The sequence below is a fragment of the Monodelphis domestica genome, chromosome 4 (genome assembly GCF_027887165.1).
Source record: "Monodelphis domestica isolate mMonDom1 chromosome 4, mMonDom1.pri, whole genome shotgun sequence".
NCBI lineage: Eukaryota > Metazoa > Chordata > Mammalia > Didelphimorphia > Didelphidae > Monodelphis > Monodelphis domestica.
The window spans coordinates 423,501,251-423,524,311 of record NC_077230.1 but is presented as its reverse complement, the minus strand read 5'-3'; the positions used below and the strand labels follow the sequence as shown (position 1 = coordinate 423,524,311).

Below are 23,061 nucleotides of genomic sequence, written 5' to 3'. Positions count from 1 at the left end.
GGGTTAATGTTCTGGGAGATTTTAGATTAGCATCTCCCTCTAATAATTGAAAAAGAGGACGTAATTGTTCTGTAGTAAGTTGAAGAAAAGGACGTATCCAATTAATGTCTCCTAACATTTTTTTGAAAATCATTCAAAGTTTGTAATTTATCCATCCGAATCTGTATTTTCTGAGGCCTTATTTCACGAGGTCCAATTAGACTCCCTAAATAACTAATCTATTCTCCTTTTTGAATTTTTTCTTCAGCTATTACAAGGTTAAATTCAGACAAATGTTGCCGAAGCACAGGAAATAGTGCTTCAAGCTGTTCTACAGTAGTTGCTGCCAAAAGAATATCATCCATATAATGAATCATCATGACTTTTGGATGTTTACTTCTAATAGAGCTGAGGGCTCGGTCCCCGTATTGTTGACTAATACTAGGGACCGAGAAGGCAAAAAGCTTGCAGTCCTTTTCCTGCAGAGGAATAGTGTAAAAACAGTCTTTCTAATCTATAGCCCATGTTTTCCAATTAATAGGTATCCAAGAAAGAACCGGCAGCTCTGGCTGTAGGGCCCCCATCTCCTCCATGGACTCATTAACTCGGCGTAAATCAGTAAGCATACGCCACTTGCCAGATTTTTTCTGTATTACAAACACAGGAATTTTCCAGGGACTAGTACTTGGTCTAATATGTCCCTTTGTTAATTGCTCTTGAAATATTTCTTTCAATGCTGAGAGCTTAGAAGCTGTAAGGGGCCACTGATCTACCCATATAGGCTTATCATTTTTCCATGTTAATGGGACGGCTCTCAGCTCTTCAACGGCCCCTATGAAAAATGCAATCAATCACATTTTCCCACAGGTTCTAAATATGCTTCAAGGGGAAAATGGCCACAAAAGCATCTCCAGCATCTAAAACACCTTCAGGTTGGCTTGATAGCACTCTCTTGAATTTCATAGGTTCTATTTTCCAGCAATATTCTTGAAATGAGGCAGATCTAAATTGAGTGGGGGCTCTGAGATGTCAGAAAGAGTCTCAAGTCTATCCTTCAGAGTGATTGCATTTACAAAGCTGTCTCTATGGTGAAAACCAAAACTAAAGACTTGTAGACAAGGTTAGGTTCAGGGAAGATCTCACTGGCCTCGGCTCTCACAGGGGCTTCCAGCTATAGCTTTTATCTGCAAATCAACTCACTCATTATCTGACTGACATCAGAGATAGACAAAAAAACAACAACAACGCAGTGGGGTAACATCAGAGTTATTAGGCCTGTTTCAATATGTTTTATCCCAAATTTCTGTTACAATCAAAGGTCATATTTTTTATGTGTCTGTAATTTTTGTTAAGGAAGCAGAGAAGATGAGAGATGCTAACCACATTGAGAGGAAGAACCATGGGAGTAGAAATGCAAAAGCAAAACATATGACATCACTTATCACTTGTATATAGGGGTACATGATTTGGGGTTTAGGCTTTAAAAGATCACTCTACAGCAAAAAAGAGTAAGAAGGAAATAGGTATATCAAGTGACAACAATTGTACAACCCAGGGAAATTGTTTGTAAACTCTGGCAGGGGGGAGGAGAGAAAAATGAATCATGTAAATGTGGAAAAAATATTTTAAAATTGTAAAAATTAAAAAAAATTTGAGAGGAAAAAATTTCTTGATTGCGAAGTTTTCTGGAAGACTACAAGTCTGACAACTCCTGGTAAAGGGTACTATCTAGCTGTAGGGAAACACCTGATGAGTAAATTCCAAAGCTGTTTGCAATGACAATCAGGAGAGCTGGGGTAATCACCACTTGAAGCAGTCTGTAGAGCAATACTAGACTGACCAAGGACTTCAGCAAAGGTTTCAGTACTTATTAACCCTGCAAGTGCCCCTGAGGTCACAAGAAAATTGCCTTTGCAAAGATATAAGGTTCTTACTGAACGTTGGCCTTTCCCTGTAGCCCAGTGTGACCATTTTGTTGATCTCAGGGTTCATCAGTGCTTGGGTTTCCTTCATTTCCCCTTTTTGTTTTTAAAGGAGCTCAGAGTTCATAGAAGGTACTTTTGGGCTGCATTTGCTTTATATATGCTTGATTTAGACATCCTCTTCTACAGACTGCAAATGAGCAAATTAACATAATTTAGAGCTCTGACTGTGACTAAGCTTCCCTGTTTGGGAGGCCAAACCAACTCTTTGGATCTAAGGAAGATAAGACCAGACCTCTTTCCAGTTGTGAACTACTTTGACCGCTTCTCCTTCAAAGACTATATTGTCTAGACTGTTCATTTCTTTTTGTAGCTGAATAATGCCTAATGTAGTGTTATGGTGTCCCCAAGCTCCCTATATGTGCTGGACCACCTTATCCCATCCAAAAGAATCATCATCATCCCTTAGCGGTGTGGCGCAGTGCCCTGTTTGATTAGAATGACGAGGGTAAGTAATCCTAGTAGGTAACACCTCAACTTCTTTACCAACACAAAAACATCCTTTAAAGCATCTAATTCATCCCTATAAGCCAAATCTGTCTTTTGCTGCATATGCCAATGCTGAGATGAGTTAAACAACCTCTGGTAGAAATACATAGCTTTGTATAGAGGATAGAGCAATAGAGGTGGGGGTACGAGAGGGAATTAGAGTAATTATGGTTGCTACAGCTCAGATGAAAACTAATCCAAAGTGTTTTGTGTGGTACAAGATATGCTGGAATGCCTTGTGTATGAAACTAAAAGATGATGTAGATGCCCAGGCCTCAGGGAGATTCACTGGGATGTATACAAACGATTCTTGGTACATAATTATAATTGAAACGTCTCTGTGAATAGAATTTATACAATGACAAAGATGACAATTAATACACTTAATTTCATACAAGTCCTTATTATTCCTAGTTACCTTCTATATGGGGCAAAAACATGAGCTAGTTACAGGTTATAGCTGAATGATTATCAACCCTGGTTTGTAATATTCATATGGGGTGGGTGGCACCTAGTGTTCATTTTAAAAGAGTTGGACTGGATTACTTAAATAAATTATTAAATAAGAAAATCAGAGAGAGGATAAGGTAAGTCTCTCCTGAGGTTAGTTTTTTCAGAAAATCCAGCAGTTCAGAGTCAGCTTTTCACTCACCATGTGTCAGTTTAAAGGAAGAGATTTTGGAGCAGCCTCACCAGGAACAGGATCTTGGATCCAGCCCCCACTCTGTTAGATTTATAATAGTTTTGAGCTTTAAATAGTTGTAGATAAGAGAGTGGGAGCCAATAACTGTGATAATTGAAATGTTTGGGAGCAAGGGAAATATATAACAATTATAACCGCTGAAATATGTTTTCTACTGTGTCTTGGTTTTATATAAATATAAGATGGTCGCCAGGGAATATATTCCCAATTTATGAATATGCCCAAGCCAACTGGGTTTTATAGAGAAATTTAATTTATAATACACTGATTAATCAATAGAAAAAGAGAGAAAGTAAGAAAGGAATGAGAATGAAGGGCCTCAAGCCAATAAGGCCTAGACCTCAGTCCTAAGAGATAAATCAGTCAGTTGGTTTTATCACTCACCCCAAGATCTCTCTAGGTAAGGCTTCTTATGTTAACCTCAGGCTCCACCTTCAAGAGAGCCTCCTTTCAAGAAATGTTTCCAGAGAATTCTCCTCCTGACTCCTCCTGATTTTTCCTTCCACAGCCTCCTTCAAGACCTCTCCTGGAGCTCTCCCTCCAGGACCTCTCTCCTCTCAGAGCTTCTTCAGAGCATAAAAAAACTCTCCAGGAACTCTTCCTCCAGGACCTCTCCTCTCTGACCTCCTTCAGAGCAAAAACCTCTTCATCCTACACCACTATCTTTAAGCAAACAATCTAAGTTCCCTCCCCTCAGTTCTCACATCTACCAATCACTGTCAATGTCTCCCCTGTGCCAATGGTGGCTCTAGCTTAACCCAGGACCGCCCAGAGGTCTGCCCCCTTTGAACATGTCTGTTGAAGGTCATATTCTCAAAAAATTAAATCTTGATCTTTGCTGCAGCCCTTCCTAAATCCTGTTACTCTGAGTAGGGTGGAGATTGTAGTTTCCAAGACCTGGTTCTGTCATTCCAAGTATCTCTATTGTAGCAATTCTAAAATCAATCATGACTCAAACAACTTCCTGTTCTATGCTTAAGCATAGGTCAAAGCCCTTTCCATTGTTTAGCAAAAGGTTTCTGTCCTAAAGTAGTCCTAAGTAGGGAGGAGAAGGATCCTCCCATGCCAAGGAGTTTCATATTCCAATAGAGTTCTTACTATCAGTAGATTTTTTTAAGTATGAAATTTCCCAATGGGGAAATTTCCAACATTCATAAGTCTAAGAAATTTTAAGGTTTACAACTCCAAAGAATGAAAAAATGTTTCCAGTCTCCACTTCCAAAAAATGAAGAACTGTCCCTCACAGGAAGTGATAGCTCCCTTTAAAGACTCTTCTTTTGCATCACTTCCCATGTCTTCCCCTAATTTCACATCTACCAATCTTCACAGTTGAAGCTTTGCTTTAAGACTGTCCAGGGGCAGTTAGTTTAATTCTTATTTGTCACCCACTATTGCACACGTGGGCAACAGACCTCCCACTTAATGATTAATCAGTTTTGGTGATTAGATCTAAAAGTGGGCAGATCTCCACACTCAAATTTTAAGTAGGGTATTTACACTTTTGGTGATTAAATCTAAAAATAGGCAAGGGTTACAACTTTAATCTTCACAATCAGGGGATAGTTAATTTTAATCTTCACAACCCCCCTGATGATCAAACTACTCTCCCCATTGATCATTTAACATAATCATCTTGTACCCCTAAAAATTTCTAACTACAGATGTATATAATATTTCACCTTCTAAGAGGAAACTAGAATAGTTAGAGATAAGCAAGAAATGGAAGAGAGAGAAAGCAAAACCAGTATTTTGATAGGCACATTGAGAAAAAGCAAATTAGGGGGCAGTCCCCTTTGGCATAAAAGTGTACATTTACAATAAATGTTCAACCCCCTTCAGTTCAATCAATTGTACCCAAATTTCATTCTGGATCTTCTTGATGCAGTGTAGGTTTCTGCAGGTATCTCTCTCCAAACAGTTCATTCTCCGGATTCAAGGAGTTAGCAAGCTTCTTTTCCTGAAATTTTTCTCAAATAAAATTTTAAATCTTGGGTTTGTTTGTTTTTTTTTTAAATAAAAATATAATGTAATTCTCCCTGAAGAGGTTGTTCACCAACATCTGGATCAACTCAAAAGTGACTGAGTTATGGGGTGTATGAGTCAATTATCAGAAGAAAAACAAGAAACATAAAAAGAAACATGAATAAAAGAAAAATTAACTTTGGGAGAAATAAAAAATTCAACATCAAAGTATAAAAAACTATGTACATAAAAATTCTGAATACAACAAGAATAAATTCATAACAGACCCTTGTATTAGGGTTCAATTAAAGTAAATTTCTCTCCCACAATTATGTAGGAAAAAAATGCAGTAATATTGTATTAACCCATTATAAGCCAGGGCTACAGGAAGTTTCCATACTATAAGAGAGAAAAAAGGAATAGATTTTTGTGTAAAAGGGAAGTGTCATTCCCTGGTCTGATCTTTTATCATTTCTCAGGGATAGGGGAGCCAGAAGAGCCAATTGTTAGGTACTTTCATAGAAATTATTTCACAAGGAGTGTGGTTCAAGGAGTCCTGTGTCTTAACATATGTCAAGTGCTACAATCTCGAGTATCACACTAGCACGCTAGGTTCAAGTTGTTTTGTATTGGCATAGAAGTTCATCAATCCCACTTGGATTGGTTTCTTTTTTGACCTGTGTGCTCTTTGGCACTATTCAGGTTATGTCCATGCATCTATGGTACTGTATAGATAAAGTCTGTACTCCTTCTTTGATCCTATTTCCTAGAATCAGACATAATCATTAATCATAGTCACATAACATTTATCAATAAATGGCAGGTTTTCATAGATATCTTAGCTTATTCTATTGTACAATCACAGAGGTACTGTGTTCAAAAATCCATTTCTTCTTCTATCTTCTTTGTTACTATGTGGGAGACAAAACTGAAAAGGGTTAATATTTGCAAAAACATTAGAGTGAGATACCACCTTCTGCCCCATGTGGACAGGCAGTATCTTTTGGACGAGTTCTACGTAAGTTATACTGTTGAGGGGTTAGTTGGTGTGAGTTATCATTTTTACAATTTCTACTCTTACAATTTTCATTTCTAAAAGTTTTATTCCTATAGTCATTATAGTTATTTCTATCAGTCCTGAAGTTGTGATTCCTATGATCATTATTCTAGTCATTTCTATAGTTATTTCTGCAGTTATTAAACTGCATATTATTTTTGACTGCCTTGAATAAATTTCTACATTCCCTCATTTTGTGGCCCTCCTTCTCAGAGAAGTGGTAGGTAAAGGATCAATAGTTAGATTCTTGGAGAGGGACCAAGGGCCATTGGTTGAGTATCATGCCCTTTTTTCTGTTTACCAATCCTATTTTTTAAATATTTCACTTTTTTTCCCTGTCTCCATGAAATCATTAGTCTCTTCCTCTTTCTTTGTTGCCTTTTGAAACATAAACAGCAGTTTTTTTCTCAATTCATCAAGATCCATCTCAGGCCACCTTGGGCAATGAGTTCCAAAATAATCCCTGATCACTTTGCAAGAGTTATTGACAAAGTGTCTTCTAATTTGGCTTATGTAATTTGCTTTAGAATGATCAAAATCCAGGTACCAACCCCCAAACTCAATGTGCCTATTCATGAATCTGGAGGGTGTCTCACCATCTTTTTGCTAAAGTTTTTCAAATTCTGTCCATTTATCTATGTTTTCAGAGCACTCTCTCATTGCAGTTAAAATGGACTCCCTACAATGAGATAATTATAAATAATCTTCAGAGTTGTTATAGTCCCATCAAATTATTTTATTTTTCTCACATTCCTTTAGGAAAGCCTAGAGTAGATTTTCAACGTCTTTATAAGACAGATTATACTGAAAAAAAAAAAGTCAGCCATCTTTTTCATTACCACAAAGGGGTCTTCTTCATATATTTCATGTCAATTCATTCATGTCTTGCAGAGTAAAAGGTATATGTTATCTTAGGGTCACTTCATCCTCATTGCAGCCTATTTCAGGTACTTCCCTTAAGGAGAAAAGGAATTTATATGAATTAGGTAATGGTGAGTCAGCTTAGGGAGGAAAAAGTTTATTAGAAGGATGAGATTTCCTTGGGGCTGGAATTGGTTGTAGAGCATGAAAGAGGTAGTTCTGCAGTTGAGATATAGGAGAGAAGTCTTCCATCTGTATTTCAGGGGAAGGATTTTCCTCTCAGTGGTTCAGGAACAGGCTTGTAAAAATTAGGCATGTTTTGGATTGGGTCAGTATTTGCCTTTTGATCAAGTAAAAAAGTATCTGAAATCATCTGAAATCTGAAATCCGAAATTGGATTTTCATGTCTGTCTGCATTTCAGCTTTAATTTTTTGTGTGGTACCATTTCTTATCACAATATTTTGGAATAGAAAAATAAAATTACCTAAGAACATAGGGAATAGAAGGCATTCTGAAACATTTAAGGTTCCCAATTGTGCAAAAGCCATAAAATGTTCATGTAGAGTAGTGCATCTTTTTTATTTTATGTATATATATACATATATATTCATTTATTTATGTGTTAAATTGCTTATAATTCTGGTTTTAGTCAGTAGATGACACTACTGGCTAGGAGTTAAAGTCAGGGTGTGAAAATTAAAGGTAAGGGTGTGGTCCCTTTAAGAGAGTCATATCTTGATTTAACTCCTTGGTTGGAGGGTGGGAGAGGATTAACTCCTTGCAGAGACAAACAAATTTCTACTGCCTCAGTTCCCTAAATTTTAATTTTTACATAGGCTAAGTATAGGAGGTACAACGGGAAGCAGCTAACTTCCCTCTCAGGGTGAAAATGCCAGAATGATGTGTTTCTATCACATGCTTCTGAGGAGCAACTTCTGGGCTGCTTTCTTGAGTTGGACATGTGTCAAAAAGGTTTCATAAATTATTTTTTACCTTATTTGGGCTGTGAAAGCCTCTTAGGGTAAAGAGGACCAGTTTGTTGTTGTTGTTGTTACTTTAATACTACTCTTCCTGACTGATGTCTCCAGGTTTTAGTTCTCACTTAAGTTTAACCCTAGAGATGGTGGGTTTTGGAAAAATAAAGTAGATTTTCTGTTGGAGCAGTTGGAGAACTATTTTCCCCAGGTTTTTGTCCTCACAGCTAATTAAGAGACAACATCTCTCAGGGTCTGCTAATTGGGTTGTTTTGCAAGAGGTGGAAAATTTCCCCAGGTGGGGCCGCAGGGTCCAGTCACTAAGATTAAAAGCAGCACTGCTATATTTATTTTTAAAGAGAAAAAGAAAAAAAAATTGAACTTGCCTATGGCAGCTGTGGAATGTGAGACTAAAACAAGCTATTAAAAGCTGACTTAGGAATAGTCACAAAAGTAAAGGAAAAGTCAAGAAAAGTAGAAAGATTGAGGGTATTGTTGAGGGACTGTTGATGGGGAAATACAATAAAGCAGAACAATGAATGGTTTCAGATCAAGGCAGTGTAGGTAGAGAGAGAGAAAGGAAGAGAGGGAGTTGGAAGAGAGACAGACAGACAGAAATTGCAGGAGATGGGAGGAGGTCTGTGCCTACCAAGAAAAGAATCCAAGCAGGAAGGATATTACAGAGTATTCCTGCTCAGGAAGATGCTTTCCATTAGGCCAAGAAGGATTCCCAGATCCAAAACTAAGGGGTTTCACTTTGTAAAGGACAGAGAATCCACTGCACCTTTTAGCCCTATCATTTTTTCACCCAATTCAGAGTTGAAAATTCAGGAGCAAGAGAGCCAGCAGTTCAGTCCCTACGAATCTAAATGATCTCTCAGTAGATTCAGTAACAGGGTCCAACAGCAATCAGCTAAAACTCAATCATACCTTAACTGAGAGACCCAAATTTGCAACAGGGAGTTGCAGAACTCTGAGCAGGAGGGAATCCTCTTAGACCACACCACTTTGAAAGTCCAGACAATGTACAGGGCCCCAGACTGAATTGAGAGGGGTAGGAAAAAGCCTTAGCCTTCTTTATTCCAATTTAATTCCTCAAATCAAGTTTTTACTTAGTTTACAAATTCATAATTTTTTTTTATACTGGGAAAAATATTTCCTTCCATTTGTGTATCTCTTATGTGCCTACCCAATCTGGATAGTTGGGAAAACAAAGAGAGAATACAGTTTGTTAAGGATCCTTAAAATTTCTCAGAAAAATAGTATATTCTCTTTCTACCTTTTTTTCCTTTGACTGATCAGGCAGCAGGAAAAGATCAATTTGGATTAACAAAACTATCTCTTCTAGAAGTTCCTGAAGGTCCCTTTGACTGTCCAGATGCCATGTCTACACTAGACAAGAAGCACAGATTCTCTTACATGAAATTGCTTTAGATACCACTTTCAGGCAGACAGAGCAGGAGCCACCATGGGAAAAATTTAGACAAAAATTTCAAAGACTCCTACCTGTTGAATAGTGGTTGAATCATTGCAGGCTGATTCTGCTCCAACCCAAGTCCATTAGGGGAAACCCTGACAAAAGTTGCTTTCCTTCAATAAAGACATGAGAATATTCAGAACGTAAAGATAACTTTTTTTTGCACTTTATTCTGCCACCAATTTACAAGCAACTCGATTGCCTCTTTTTGCTATGTTACTACCTGATGGCTGGGTACAAATCACTCTCTCATTTCAATATTCACTCACATTGAGAAACAAAATTTAAGCTTTCATGGATGACCTTTATTTTCCAGAGACAGTCATCTACTTAGAAGCTCTGCTTTTCATTTCAGTGGCTTTCCTCATCATATACTAAGATTTATAAGTAGTAAGAATTCTCCAATGGGAAAATAAGGACAGACTTCTGGAGGAATGTTTCACCACATTAATTACATTCACGAGATTTCTCCCCAGTGTGGAATCTCTGATGTGGAACAAGACTGGATCTGTATGTGAATGTCTTTCCAAACTGATTACATTCATAAGGTTCCCCTTCAGAGTGGATTTCCTGATATTGTGCAAGAGTGGAGCTTCATGGGAATGCCTTTCCATATTGATTACCTTCATAAGGTTTCTCCCCAGAGTGGATTCTCTGATGTTTAGCAAGACTGGAACTACCTGTGAATGCCTTTCCACACTGATTACATTCATAAGGTTTCTCCCCAGTGTGGATTCTCTGATGTATAATAAAATTGAAGCTGTATCTGAATGCCTTTCCACATTGATTACATTCATAAGGTTTTGCCCCTGTGTGAATTCTCTGGTGTTTAGCAAGACTGGAGCTATTTACGTATGCCTTTCCACATTGGTCACATTCATAAGATTTCTCCCCAGTGTGAATTCTCTGATGTTGTGCAAGATAGGAGCTTCCTGTGAATGTCTTCCCACATTGATTACATTGATAAGGTTTTTCTCCAGTGTGGATTCTCTGATGTATAATAAGATCATAGCTGTATGTGAATGCCTTTCCACATTGATTACATACATAAGGTTTCTCCCCAGAGTGGATTCTCTGATGTTTAGCAAGATTGGAGCTCTGTGTGAATGCCTTTCCACACTGATTACATTTATAAGGTTTTTCCCCAGTGTGGATTCTTTGATGCTTAGCAAGACCAGAGCTCACTGTAAATGCCTTTCCACATTGATTACATTCATAAGGTCTCTCCCCAGTGTGGATTCTCTGATGTATAGTACGTTTGGAGCTGATTCTGAATGTCTTTCCACATTGATTACATTCATAGGGTTTCTCCCCAGTGTGGATTCTCTGATGTTTAGCAAGACTGGAACTATCTGTGAATGCCTTTCCACACTGATTACATTTATAAGGTTTCTCCCCAGTGTGGATTTTCTGATGTTTAGCAAGACTGGATTTCTCTTTGAATGCCTTTCCACACTGATTACATTCATATGGTTTCTCCCCAGTGTGAATTCTCTGATGTATAATAAGATTAAAGCTGTATCTGAATGCCTTTCCACACTGATTACATTCATAAGGTTTCTCCCCAGTGTGGATTTTCTGATGTTGTGCAAGGCAGGAGCTTCCTGTGAATGTTTTTCCACATTGACTGCATTCATACGGTTTCTCCCCAGAGTGGATTCTCTGGTGTATACAAAGATAGGAACTTTGTCTAAAGGTTTTTTCACAGTGATTACATTTATAAGGTTTTTCTCCAGTGTGGATTCTCTGATGTTGAGCAAGACTGGAGCTCTCTTTGAATGCCTTTCCACAATGATTACATTCATAAGGTTTCTCCCCAGTGTGGATTCTCTGATGTATAATAAGAGTGGAGCTATTTCTGAATGCTTTTCCACATTGATTACATTCATAAGGTTTCTCCCCAGTATGGATTCTCTGGTGTATACAAAGATAGGAGCTTCGTGTGAATACCTTTCCACACAGATTACATTCATAAGATTTTTCTCCAGAGTGGGTTCTCTGATGTCTAGTAAGATTGGACCTCAGTGTGAATCCTTTTCTGCCCTGAAAAGCTTTCTCCTTACTGTGGATTCTCTGAAGATGAGAAAGATTGCCATTCTGCAGGAAAGACTTTTCCCACTCATTATTTTTATAATGTTTTTCTCCTGTGTGGATCCTCGGTGTGGATGAATTCTCACTAAAAGTTTTACCACACTCAGGATACTCATGTGCTTTCTCTACAGTCTGAAGTCCTTCCACAGAAAGAGCTATCTTTGTAGAAGCCTTTTTCATTTCAGGTCTGTCCTCTCCTGAAAGAAATAAATAGTAAAAAATACACTTTCATGGATACATATACATACATATATATATGTATATATATATATATATATATATATATATATATATATATATATATATATATATATATATATATGTATATATATATATATATATATATATATATATATATATATATATATATATATATATACTATTATTAAATTATTCTCTAATATGAAATAAAAGAATGAGACAGACTTTAGACGCCACATTGTAAAAACGGAGATTTGAACCTAGGACTTCAATCCCCAGAAGTCCTTGCTCTAGTTCCTGAGATGCTTTGTAACCTAGCCTGAATTCTCACCTGGGCCGAAAACAAATTATTATTTAAAGAGTCTCCACCTATGGCTGGGTCTCTTCCTACTTCTGCTTCCCAGCAGATGTGTCTCTCATGATGTAAGTGAAATTGAATAGGCCTCTTGGCCCAACTAGTCTCCTCTAGGCCTGCTTCTAAGATAAAATAGGGCCAGAGGGAGAATTTCAGGCCATTTTAAATGGGTCTCAGTGCATAATTTGCCAATCAGAGTCTTAAGCTCTTTTTCATCCTCTCCACTTGGCCTGAGCTCTGGGGGTGATATGGAACATGGAATTTTGGAGTTATCCCCAAGCAAGAATATATTTGGTTTAAGACAGAATCGGTAAAATGACTCCCACTATCGGAGTCAATACGTGCTGGCAGGCCAAAACGAGGAATAATTTCCTTTAAAAGTATCTTTGCAACAAAATCTGCTGTGGCTCGGGTCGTAGGAAATGCTTCCGGTCATCTGGTTAGTTGATCTACAATTACTAGACAAAATCTATAACGTCCAGCCTTTGGCATCGTTATGAAATCTATCTGTAGATGTTCAAAAGGTGTGTAAGCCAGAGGACGTCCCCCAAAGGCTTTTCCACGATACGCATGTTGGTTATATGCCTGGCAAATGGAGCAGGCTGAACATACTTTAGAGGCTATAGTAGTTATACCAGGGGCTATCCATACTCTCTTGACAGAGCCCACGATGCCCTGGGTGACAAAATGACCATTTTTGTGAATAGATTGGCAAATTTGGTTATAGAAACTTCTAGGGAGCAGGGGTTTTCCTTCAGATGACACCCATTCTCCATTAATCTGTTTTGCTTTAAATTTTTGTTTCCAATTTTTCACTTCCTTTTCGTTATAGGAAAGTGATAAATTTAAATTATCAGTGGTTGTTAATGTTAAAATTAATCCAGGTCCTTCTATGGCTGCTAGTTTTGCAGAGGCATCTGCTCGGTCATTTCCTCTAGAGACAGGGTCAGAGCCACCTGTATGGGCAGAGCAGTGAACTACAGCTAGGGCTTTAGGCACTTTGAGAGCAGAAAGAACTTCATTAATAATTTCTGCATTAGCTATGGATTTTCCAGCTGAGGTTAAAAATCCTCTCTGGAGCCATAGCATCCCGACTGAGTGACAAATGCCAAAAGCATATCTAGAATCCGTATAAAATGTTGCCTTTTTATCCTTGGCAATTATACAAGCTTGTGTTAGAGCTATGAGTTCTGCTCCTTGAGTGCTAATGTTAGAAGGTAGTGAAGCTGACCATTCAGTAGCAAATTCTGAGACTACGGCAGCTCCAGTGTAACGTATGCCTTCCCTCATAAAAGAGGAACCATCGGTAAATAAAGTCAGATCTGCATTGTCTAAGGGAGCGTCCAAGAGATTATTTCGAGGCTTTTCTGCCATGGACACTAATGTTTCACAGTTATGTAATGGTTCTCCTGAAGTAGGTAAATTTGGAAGCAAGGTGGCAGGGTTAAGAGTTGAACAGCATTTCAAAGTAATATTTTCACTATTTAATAAGGTTATTTCATACCTTGTAATTCTCTGATCCAAGAATGCCTGTGTTCTATGTTTTATCAATAATGCTTCAATCTCATGTGGGCACATTATTGTTAATGGACATCCCAATACTAAATCAACGGTTTTTGTTACTAGTAAGGCCGTAGCAGCTACTCCTCTAAGGCATGGTGCTCCTGCTGCTACTGGGTCTAGTTGGGCAGAATAATAAGCAATTGGGCGCTGAGAAGGTCCCAAAGTCTGAGTTAACACACCAGAGGCTACTCCTCTTCGCTCATGCACATATAAAGTAAATGGCTAGTTGTAATCTGGGATGCCTAGAGCAGGGGCAGACATGATAGCCTTTTTTAGATCTGATATAGCTGACAAGTGTTCAGGCTCTAATTTGAGGGGTTCAGGAACCGAATCCTTTGTTAATGCTATAAGGGGTTTAGTAATTTCCCCATAGCAAGGAACCCATTGTCTGCAAAACCCTGTTTTTAGTGGTAGGAGCACTCAATTTTTGAATATTCTCAATCCGTTTTGGAGAAATATAACGAGCACCCGCAGTCAAGATGAATCCCAAATATTCTACTTTTTGGAGACACCACTGAACTTTATCCTTAGAGATTTTATGTCCTCTTTTGTGCAATTCCAAAAGAAGGTGTTTGCTATCTTCTTGACATGTTTTTGCATCTGTTGAAGCCAAGAGTAGATCATCTACATATTTGATTAATTTGCTATTTTTAAATGTTATATTGTCTGTGTCTTGGCTCAAAATTTACTCAAATACGCTCGGACTTTCGACATAACCCTGTGGCAGCCAACACCAGGTATATTGTGAGCCCTTCCAGGTGAAAGCAAAAATATGCCTGGAGTTCTCATGTATAGGTATGGAAAAGAAAGCTGAACACAAGTCTACTACTTTCCAATGGTGAAATTTCCAACATTCACAAGTCTAAGACATTTCAAGGTTTACACAGGGGTCAAGTGACTTGACCAGGGTCACAGAGCTGTGTCTGGGGCCAGAACTGAACCTAGAACCTCCCATTTCTAGACATGGTTCTCAATTCCCAGATAATTTAATCTCTGAAGAGCTTCACACACATTGTCTCTTCACAACAAACTTTTAATGTTGCCAGGGACAATATTCGCATTACATGAATCACCTAGGTCAGAATATTAGTCATTGTTGAGTGACTGACCCAATTTCTAGCAGCTCAGACAAGATCTCGAATCCTTTAAATGGCTTCCTACTAAACTAAGTAAAAAATCTCCACTTTCAATCTCTACAATTTCAAATCTTTCTTTGTAGATATTTTAATACTGGGTATATATATACTAAATATTCCCATTATTTCATGATCTACTTTATTTGTATGCATAATGTGATTTCCCTATTGACTGCTTTCAATCTTATTTTTTCTGTTATATTATCAGACATTACATAATTTATTCCAACACTATTTATCTGAGGCATAAGAGATTATGCTCTGGTCCATTCCTTTCATCCATCCTCCTTAACTTTAATGCCATCCCACTCTTGTTCATTTTCCATTTTCCTATTCCATGAAAGGTTTCTATATAGGATTTGCAAGGCCTCTGTCCCAACACACTGGGAGCTCCGTGAAAGCAGGAGCTGTGCCTTGCATCTCTATCTTTCTAAATAAGGTTCTGACTCATTTCTAATAGGGCTTTGTCATTTTAAAAGGCTTTTTCCTCATTCCTTGTCCTGAAAATCCTCTCATTCCCTTCCACTGAGCAATTTCAAATACTGGGATAACTAGGAGAACAGGAGTTCCATCATGCCCAGGAAACAAAAATAATTTTGGCCAAATCTGGTCAGTGAACTGTGACTGTGTCCTCTATTCTCCCTTTGAAATGAATGCAGGAAATCAAACTTAAGTAGACTGAATGTGATTTGCTCATCCAGAATGGTAAGGATATTCAAATACTCTGTGCAATCCCATGACATTCCTCACCATTATGAGGGGATCAAGTACGAAATGGAAAAGATATGGTCCATCTTCACTTTTGATATTCACCATCTGGAGTTGTCTAAGGGAAGGCTGAGTAATGAGCTTCAAAACTGAATTTAGTGATACAATGAAAATTCTCTTTGATCACGAAGAGACGCCAAAGACAAATCAGTTTATTGGTTACTGCCAGCTTAATCCAGAAACTGATTTTTCTCATCAGGAACCCAACATCCCAGAATTCTACTCCTCACAAAAGTTCAAAGAAAGTACTTATCCTGGATAGCCTAACCCCTTTTTTTTTACTTTCAGGATCCCCTAGTCTCAAATTCCATTAGCAGTGACTTTTTTCAGGATCATACATTGATTACTAAAAGGGAGCTGAAAGGCCATGGAATCCAACCCTTTCATTTTACAGAGCGGGGAAACGGGGCTTACTAGTTCAGTGACTCACCCGGAAAGCCACAGCTCAAAAATATCTGAAAGAGAATTCCAAGTCAGGTCTTTTTGCCCCCTAACTTAGCCCTTGCTTCAGTACAACACACAGATACTTCTTGTAATCACACCCCTTATCAACCTGCTTTCAGCTCACTCACCTGGGCCTTCTTCTGCCAGCATCCATGGTGCTTCTCCCTGCTCAAAAGAAGACATCCAATCTTCTCTGGGAACTGGAAGCCCTGAGCATGGGGAATCAGTCAGGGATGGGGATGGAGACAAAGTTGTCACCGAGTTCTCTTCAGAAAATGGGATGGAGATCCAGAATGCCTCTATTCCCAGAATCACTACTTTAGGGTCCATAAAAGCCCATGAGTGCACAGCATGCACACAACTAGAATTGCATGTGCCACGTTATCATGTAATGCAATGTCTTCTGGGAAACAGCCAATGCCTCTGGTCTCCTTTCATTCCCCACCCCCACACCCCCAATGCTGTCATGCTCCATTCTGGCAGAAAGTCTGAAATCCAAAACTGGGTAAAACAGATATTACACAAGCACCAAAGTGGACCAGTGAATAGGGATTAGGTGTGGAAACAGGTCATGGGTCAAAATCTGGCCACAGACACTTGGTCGCTCTTTGACAAGGGGCGAGTCACATAGCCCCCATCGCCTAGCCCTTATGGCATGTTATTGATTCTAATACAAAAGGTAAAGCTTCAAGGGGCCTAAAAGTGAATTATGGCAGGTCAGTCAGGAGTCTTAACAAGGACAGATAAATCAGCTTCTGAACTGTCCCCCTACCCTGCTCCACACTCTCTGAAACCTCCTTAAATCTTATGTTTTATTCATTCAGGCCTCTTTGGATGATTCTCTTAATGACAGCCCCAAAAAACCCTAGTTGGAAAATTCTCTTTATTGACCAATTTGTTATTCCTGACCAAGATAGAGGCATGCAAGCAGGGACTACAGGATAGTACCAAGGACAACCGAAACAGTTTCTGTGGTTTCCATTTATTGTGGAGGAGATCATGGAATCAGTTTGGAATCGGAAGATAGGATTTGGGGGCATTTCTTCAGAGAACCAAACTCCTATTGCACAATGCAAAGCCCTTATATAGGAAAAGCAGGCAGCAGTAGGATCATTGTCTCTTGGACCCAGGAGACCAGAGCTTTTCTCTGCCCAGTAACTGATGAATGCTCCAGGCCATGCTCCCTGGGGAATCAAAATATTCCTCTTGATTGCTGACTCATTTACCAAGAAAAGTGGTCCTTACCGACGGAGAGCAGGTTGTGGGCATTCTCCAGCATGACCTCCTTGTACAACAACTTCTGAGGATCATCTAAGAGGCTCCATTCCTCCCGGGTGAAGTCCACAGCCACATCCTTGAAGGTCACCAATTCCTAATATCATCCAAAGACATAGGACACAGGGCTGAAAGACACTTCAGAATGACACTGAGCAGCCCCCATCCACTTGTAGCAGGGAAATGAAGCAGAGAGAAGGGATTGGCCCAAAGGCAGCCCCCATCATGACTGTCAGAGTCAACACCAGAAACCACAGTCATTGAGAGTCCAATTGGATTCTGAGAAAAGGGTTTTCTGTCATCACTTGAACATGCAACTGTCCTATTTCCTAATGTCTATAAATTCAACTAAGAAAATTTCCTATCACTAATAAATGCTAACCTACAATTATGATGCAATCTACTTCTATACTTCAGTGGTTCTATATCTGTCTCTACTTCCCTAAGACTTGAATAAATTCCCTAAGCTGTCGCTAATGGTATTAATTAGGACATTAAGAAATTTTCCTAACATTGTTAGCATGTTAGTAAATTAGTATTTACATGTGTATATGGGTTGTGTCTATATTACAGATTTACTCATGTACATCATTCTACATTTCTGTGCAAACTCATGCAGATAAGAAATATCTTATTCAGTATGAATTTTCCACAGAAATTTTTATCATTGTGTCTCCTGTTTTGCAACTATGCGTGTTGTATACTTACCCATTCCATGAGATACCTTCCTTTTCTATGTAGGATGTGCATAAATATATGTGATGCTAACATGTATGATGCATTCTTACATATCCTCATGATCAAAAGTTCCAAAATTTCAAAGTCCTTCCATGTCCTTTTATGTTGATTGTATAACTCTGTCTTCATCTCTAGTCCTTCATCTGGTCAGCATGCCAGTCTCCTGTATTCTATCACTTTTGAATGAAGACTTGTGTTCTTCCATTCCAGAACAAACTCAGGAACAAACACGAACATGCATGTGTTTAAGGTTTTTACACGTGAGTGTCTGTAAGATTGAAATTTACATTTGCATGGAAGTAAGCTGAGATCTACATGAATGCTTGTCAGAATTCATTAGTAAATCTTCATGTGTGCAAGTAAGCATTACGTGTGTATATCTTCATACATGGGAGTAAGATTTGCATATGTACATCATCATACATGAAAGTAAGCTGTACATGTGTTCTTCATGAGTGGAAGTAAACCTTTGGATATGTACATCTTCATGGGTGGGTGTGAACATTGTGCATAAGGTAAGTTTGCTTATCTTTTTGATGTTTGGCTTTTCCACAAGGAGATTTATTGTATGGTTATTGTAATTATTTCTTGGAGATAGAATTTAGAGAATTATGTATTCATTTGAAATAACATTGTTTCTTTCTGTTCTGTTATTCTGGCTGGCAGAGACTTTGTATATAATATATAGAGAGGCTTTTATATGGCTGCTAAGCTCTCAAATGCATGTTTCTTTTTGTTGTGCTGGCTCTTCTTTCTGGAACCATACTATTTGCTTTAGGGGTGCTTTCCTGTTGTCACCTTAACATGTGCAATGCTCTCTTGTCTGTACTCTGTTGATAAGTACTCTCATGTGCTTTCCTTTGTTCTCATTAGGCTTTCATTCACAAGGATTGCTTTTGATTTCTTCATGTTGCAGTACATGACTGGGACTTCTTTTTTCCCTCTCAGATGTCATTTGTATGTATCTTCATTGATGACATGATCACATTGTTGTGTCTAGTGAGGTATCTGAAACTATGAAGTAACATCTTCATGGTATACCTTCTCTCTCTTCCTTCCCCTGGTAGAGACTGTTTTAGGATGAAGATTGAGAGATATCTGCTACAAGTTTAGGAGTGTTCTTGTTGTTGAATTACTTGTTCTTCTATTGCTGGAATAACGTTATGCTACCTAAGACTAGTCTTCATTCTCATAAGATTTTGTGTAGTATGTTACCCTATGGAACTCCAACTAATCTAGGTTTCACTCTTACAGCATGAATGGTACTTGTCATGTTTTTGAAGTTAGAGAATAGAAGTGAAATTGTGTATCTCTCCTCCTCTAGTTCTCAATATGTTCCTTGATATCCACCTTCCCATTCAAAAGCTGTATCTGTACAAGCCATGTAATTCAACTTTTCCATAAAGTGTGAACCTTAAAAATTCCCAGACCCTACTTCATAAGATTGGATTAAGACCATTCACCATTTGGGCAGTGAACTCTACTTAGATCAAAAATGTGAAGACCTCTACTCCACCTTACTTAAGCCTGCTTTAGGGGAGAAAACTCCTTGCTGAACCATGAAAAGTACTTAAACCCATACTTAAGCCATGCCTGTTTTTAGAACTAATACAAAGGGGTGCTAAGTACCTATAAAGGTCAAGCAACTTGTGAATTTACAAGGAACAAAGAGCTGAGAAACTTACTCAGAGCTTTCCTGGTGTGAATTACTCAAAAGTTCACAACTTCTTAGGTGTGAACTAAGAATGGTCTGTCCTTTGAAAAATGTCTACTGTGATTGGTAGATGTAAGAATTTAGGGGAGGTAACAAAGGATAAAATGCCCTTTAAAAGGAGATGAAAAGCTCTCTCTGGAAAACAGTCAGCTGGGAAAGGCTGCCTGGAAGGGTCTCTCTTGAGACTCTCTCGGGGACATTCAAATTCAGGATTGAGCTGGTGAAGTCAGCTGAGATGGAGCTGGCCTGGTGTCACTAGAATCCTTGCTTGGACAGATCTTGTAGGGAGCAGTTAAGGACTGACTGATGCTTTCTCTTAGGGCTTAGGCCTGAGTTGGCCAGGACTGGCCAGGGCCGGCTTATCCCTTTCTCATTATTCCCTCTTTTTCTCTCTTTCTTTAATTCCTCATTGTATTTTTAATTAAAATCTCTATAAAACCCAGTTGACTTGGGTGTAATAATAATTGGGAATGCGTTCCCTGGCGACCACCTTATATTTGATTTAAAAACAAAACACTGTAGTGAAAACATATTTCCTGCGGTCACAACTTACTCATCCACTCTTATATCTACTACAATTTATATCATCTACTATTTTAATCACTACAGTTTATAACCTCAACCATTTTAACTCTTATAAAAGTCATCTTCATTATCAACCCCTAATCTTGCATAAAGTTCTTCCAATGGTATGCAACTTGTTCTGTGCCCAAAGAATATATCATCATCATAATCCTGGAGAGATTTTGATTGCACTGGTTTCAGGTATTCAATTTTCTCACTTGTGTTCCACACTTCCCCTTCTTCATCTACCTCTTCATGAAGCTTATAAAATTGATAAGGCATTTGTTTTACATCATCTTGATCAATTATTATCACACCTTCTGGTATTCCTTCTGATTCAGTATCTGAATCTGAGTCACTGAATCCAATCATTATGTTCTTTGGATTTTTCTCAATGCCATGTAAACTTTTGTCAGATGTTGGTAACTCCAGCTTTGCATTTTGATCTAAGCCTATGTAACCAGCTTCTGTGTTACTCAAATCAATTTCTGTTTGTTTCTCACTACTAAGCTTTAGATTATCATTTTGAATTGGTAAACTTGATGGTATGGGGTTAGCTTCTTCTTGCAGGTTTTCTATACTGTTAGTAATATTCATAGAAATTACGCTATCACCAGTCTGAGGTTTATGTTCATCTTCACTCTGTATTGACTGTGTAGAGATATGAATCTTTCCCCCTATGTTATTATTTTGTTCTGGGAATAAGTTTAGTACATCTGCATTTCCCCCTGCATCATCAGTAGGATGTATGCCTTCATTCTGTCCCCAGTAGTAGCTAAGGGGTTTATAATAGCCACTGAGTCATTGTTCATTCCTTTGCTACCCACTACCAGTTGTATTTTTTGATCAGTTAATTCTTTTAGATTTAATTCATTTCTTATGAAATCTACATTTGAGGTTGTATTCTCTACTACATTGGAACATGAATCTAAATCATAGCTGTTGCTTAGGCCAGATTCCCCTCTGCCACTTAGAATGTCGGCTTCAAGAATGCCTTTTGAATCCCTGGCAGTTACTAAGACTACCATTCCATCCCCCTTTCAAATTTAACGATTATGTCACCTCCATTACTTTGAATAGGGTTTTTGTTTTCAAAAGTAATTTCAGCTCCATTTTCACTTAATTCTGTCTTATCTAAATCACTCACTGCAGGATGGAAGGTGTCAGCTTCTGGATTCACATTAGATATCTTTTCTAAGGGTACATGTGCCATAAAGCTATTGTACGAATTAATCAAATTTGGTGGGATTTCCTGCAATTTTGTGAATGATTTGAAAGTATTTTATTCTTTAGCAACAATAGCCTTTACGAAACTGAAATCATATGTCTCTGTAGCTGTCACAAACTTCTGCTTGAGTTCTTGTGGCTTTTTCTTTCTTTCTCTTTTGCACAATTCAATCCCATTGCGCACTCTACACAGGAAAAAGTTTTCTAATAAACATTTTATTTCATTTAAACTTTTTTCCTGTGTGGTTTCTGTGCAGCTCTTTGCAAAGTCTCTTATCTCAGTTACTATTTGAGATGTTATTTCCTTTATTTCAACATCAATTTCTTTAATCTCTCTCTGCCTTTTTCTTGATTTATTGCAATGGCTATCACTCACAAAAGCACTTTCTTACACTGAATTTTCATTTTTTCTCTTCTTTTGTCTACTATTTCCAGCAGCCTCTTTCCCCCCATCTCTTCTATCTCCATTTGTCACACTACATATCTTACAGGCCTGGCTTCATAATTCTTTCCCAACCATATCTGAGTACTTAGCTTTGGCTACAGAGTTTATGGCTTTTTGCATCTCATGCAAATCATTTGCTTGCTTTGAGGATTTTAACATGAAATGAGAACAACAAGTGGACTTTTTGTACTTAGTTTGTGAATTTTGTGTGTTCTTGCTGTTATTGACTTCATATTTCTTCTTTAAAAAACAATTTTTAATCAAGTGGCCTTTCTTGTGGCAAAAGAAACATTCCCTAGTCTCTTTCTGCACTGGCTTTGCTTTGTAACTAGGTCTTGTGTAACTAGATTTTGTGAAAGCCTTAATCGTGTTGAGTCCCTTGATCTCTTCTATCTCCTTTTCTTTCAGATTTTTCTCTGTCATTTCTAATTTGTCTTTTAGATCTTGGACTTGTTTGTTTTGTTCTGACTGATTATCAAACAAGTAACTTGGTGTGTCATGCAATTCTATCAGGCTAACCGAGTCATACTTAGGGAAATAGTGCTTGAAGAAATGTTTTAAATTAGGTGTGCAACCCCTCAAAAATTGCCTACAGACATGGCTTGAAGATTCTTCACTATTTGTTTCTAGACCTAAGATTGATTCTGCCATCTCTGATAAACAGTCAATATATGTGGCAGGATGTTCCCCTTTGTTCTATACAATTTTATCAAGCCTAGCCCAAGCAACTGGTTTTGAGCAGCATTGTTTTATCAGCTGTAGTAAATCTTCCCTGCATTTCCTCAGGTAGGATATGCTGGTAGGATTTGCAAAGTCCAGATCTTCCCTTTGCTCCACAGTGGGCCAACTAGCAAGGCTACTATCAGATTATCAGATGTTGTCTTTTCTAGGAATTGTCTTTGTTCATGGGGGCTGGACAGTTCGGATAGCAGGAACTCTACATCCTTAAAATCAGGATCAAAAATCCTAAAATCACGTTTCAGTTCCTTTTGAGATCTGAATAATTGTTCTATGTATTTGGGGAAATGTCTTTTTAGAGATTCAAGTTCCTATGA

The 23,061-nt window shown here is 38.2% G+C and overlaps 1 protein-coding gene across 6 annotated transcripts in view; it reads right to left on the bottom strand.

Moving 5' to 3' along the window:
• Nucleotides 1-3,384: 3,384 nt before the first annotated feature.
• LOC103093751 (zinc finger protein 883-like) overlaps nt 3,385-23,061 on the bottom strand; it is a 32,332-nt gene continuing 12,655 nt past the window's right edge. For 4 of the 6 annotated variants that reach the window (XM_056796397.1, XM_056796398.1, XM_056796399.1 and 1 more), the window contains exons 4-8: nt 17,289-17,415; nt 16,172-16,252; nt 10,109-11,773; nt 9,515-9,598; nt 3,385-7,127 (exon numbers count right to left, since the gene is read on the bottom strand). In XM_056796397.1, the coding sequence (XP_056652375.1) occupies nt 9,534-9,598; nt 10,109-11,773; nt 16,172-16,252; nt 17,289-17,415 (1,938 nt within the window). In that variant the 3' untranslated portion in view covers nt 3,385-7,127; nt 9,515-9,533. Of the gene's footprint in view, nt 7,128-9,514; nt 9,599-10,108; nt 11,774-16,171; nt 16,253-17,288; nt 17,417-23,061 lie in introns of those variants that run through there. The other 2 variants (XM_056796400.1, XM_056796396.1) reach the window with 2 other exon arrangements.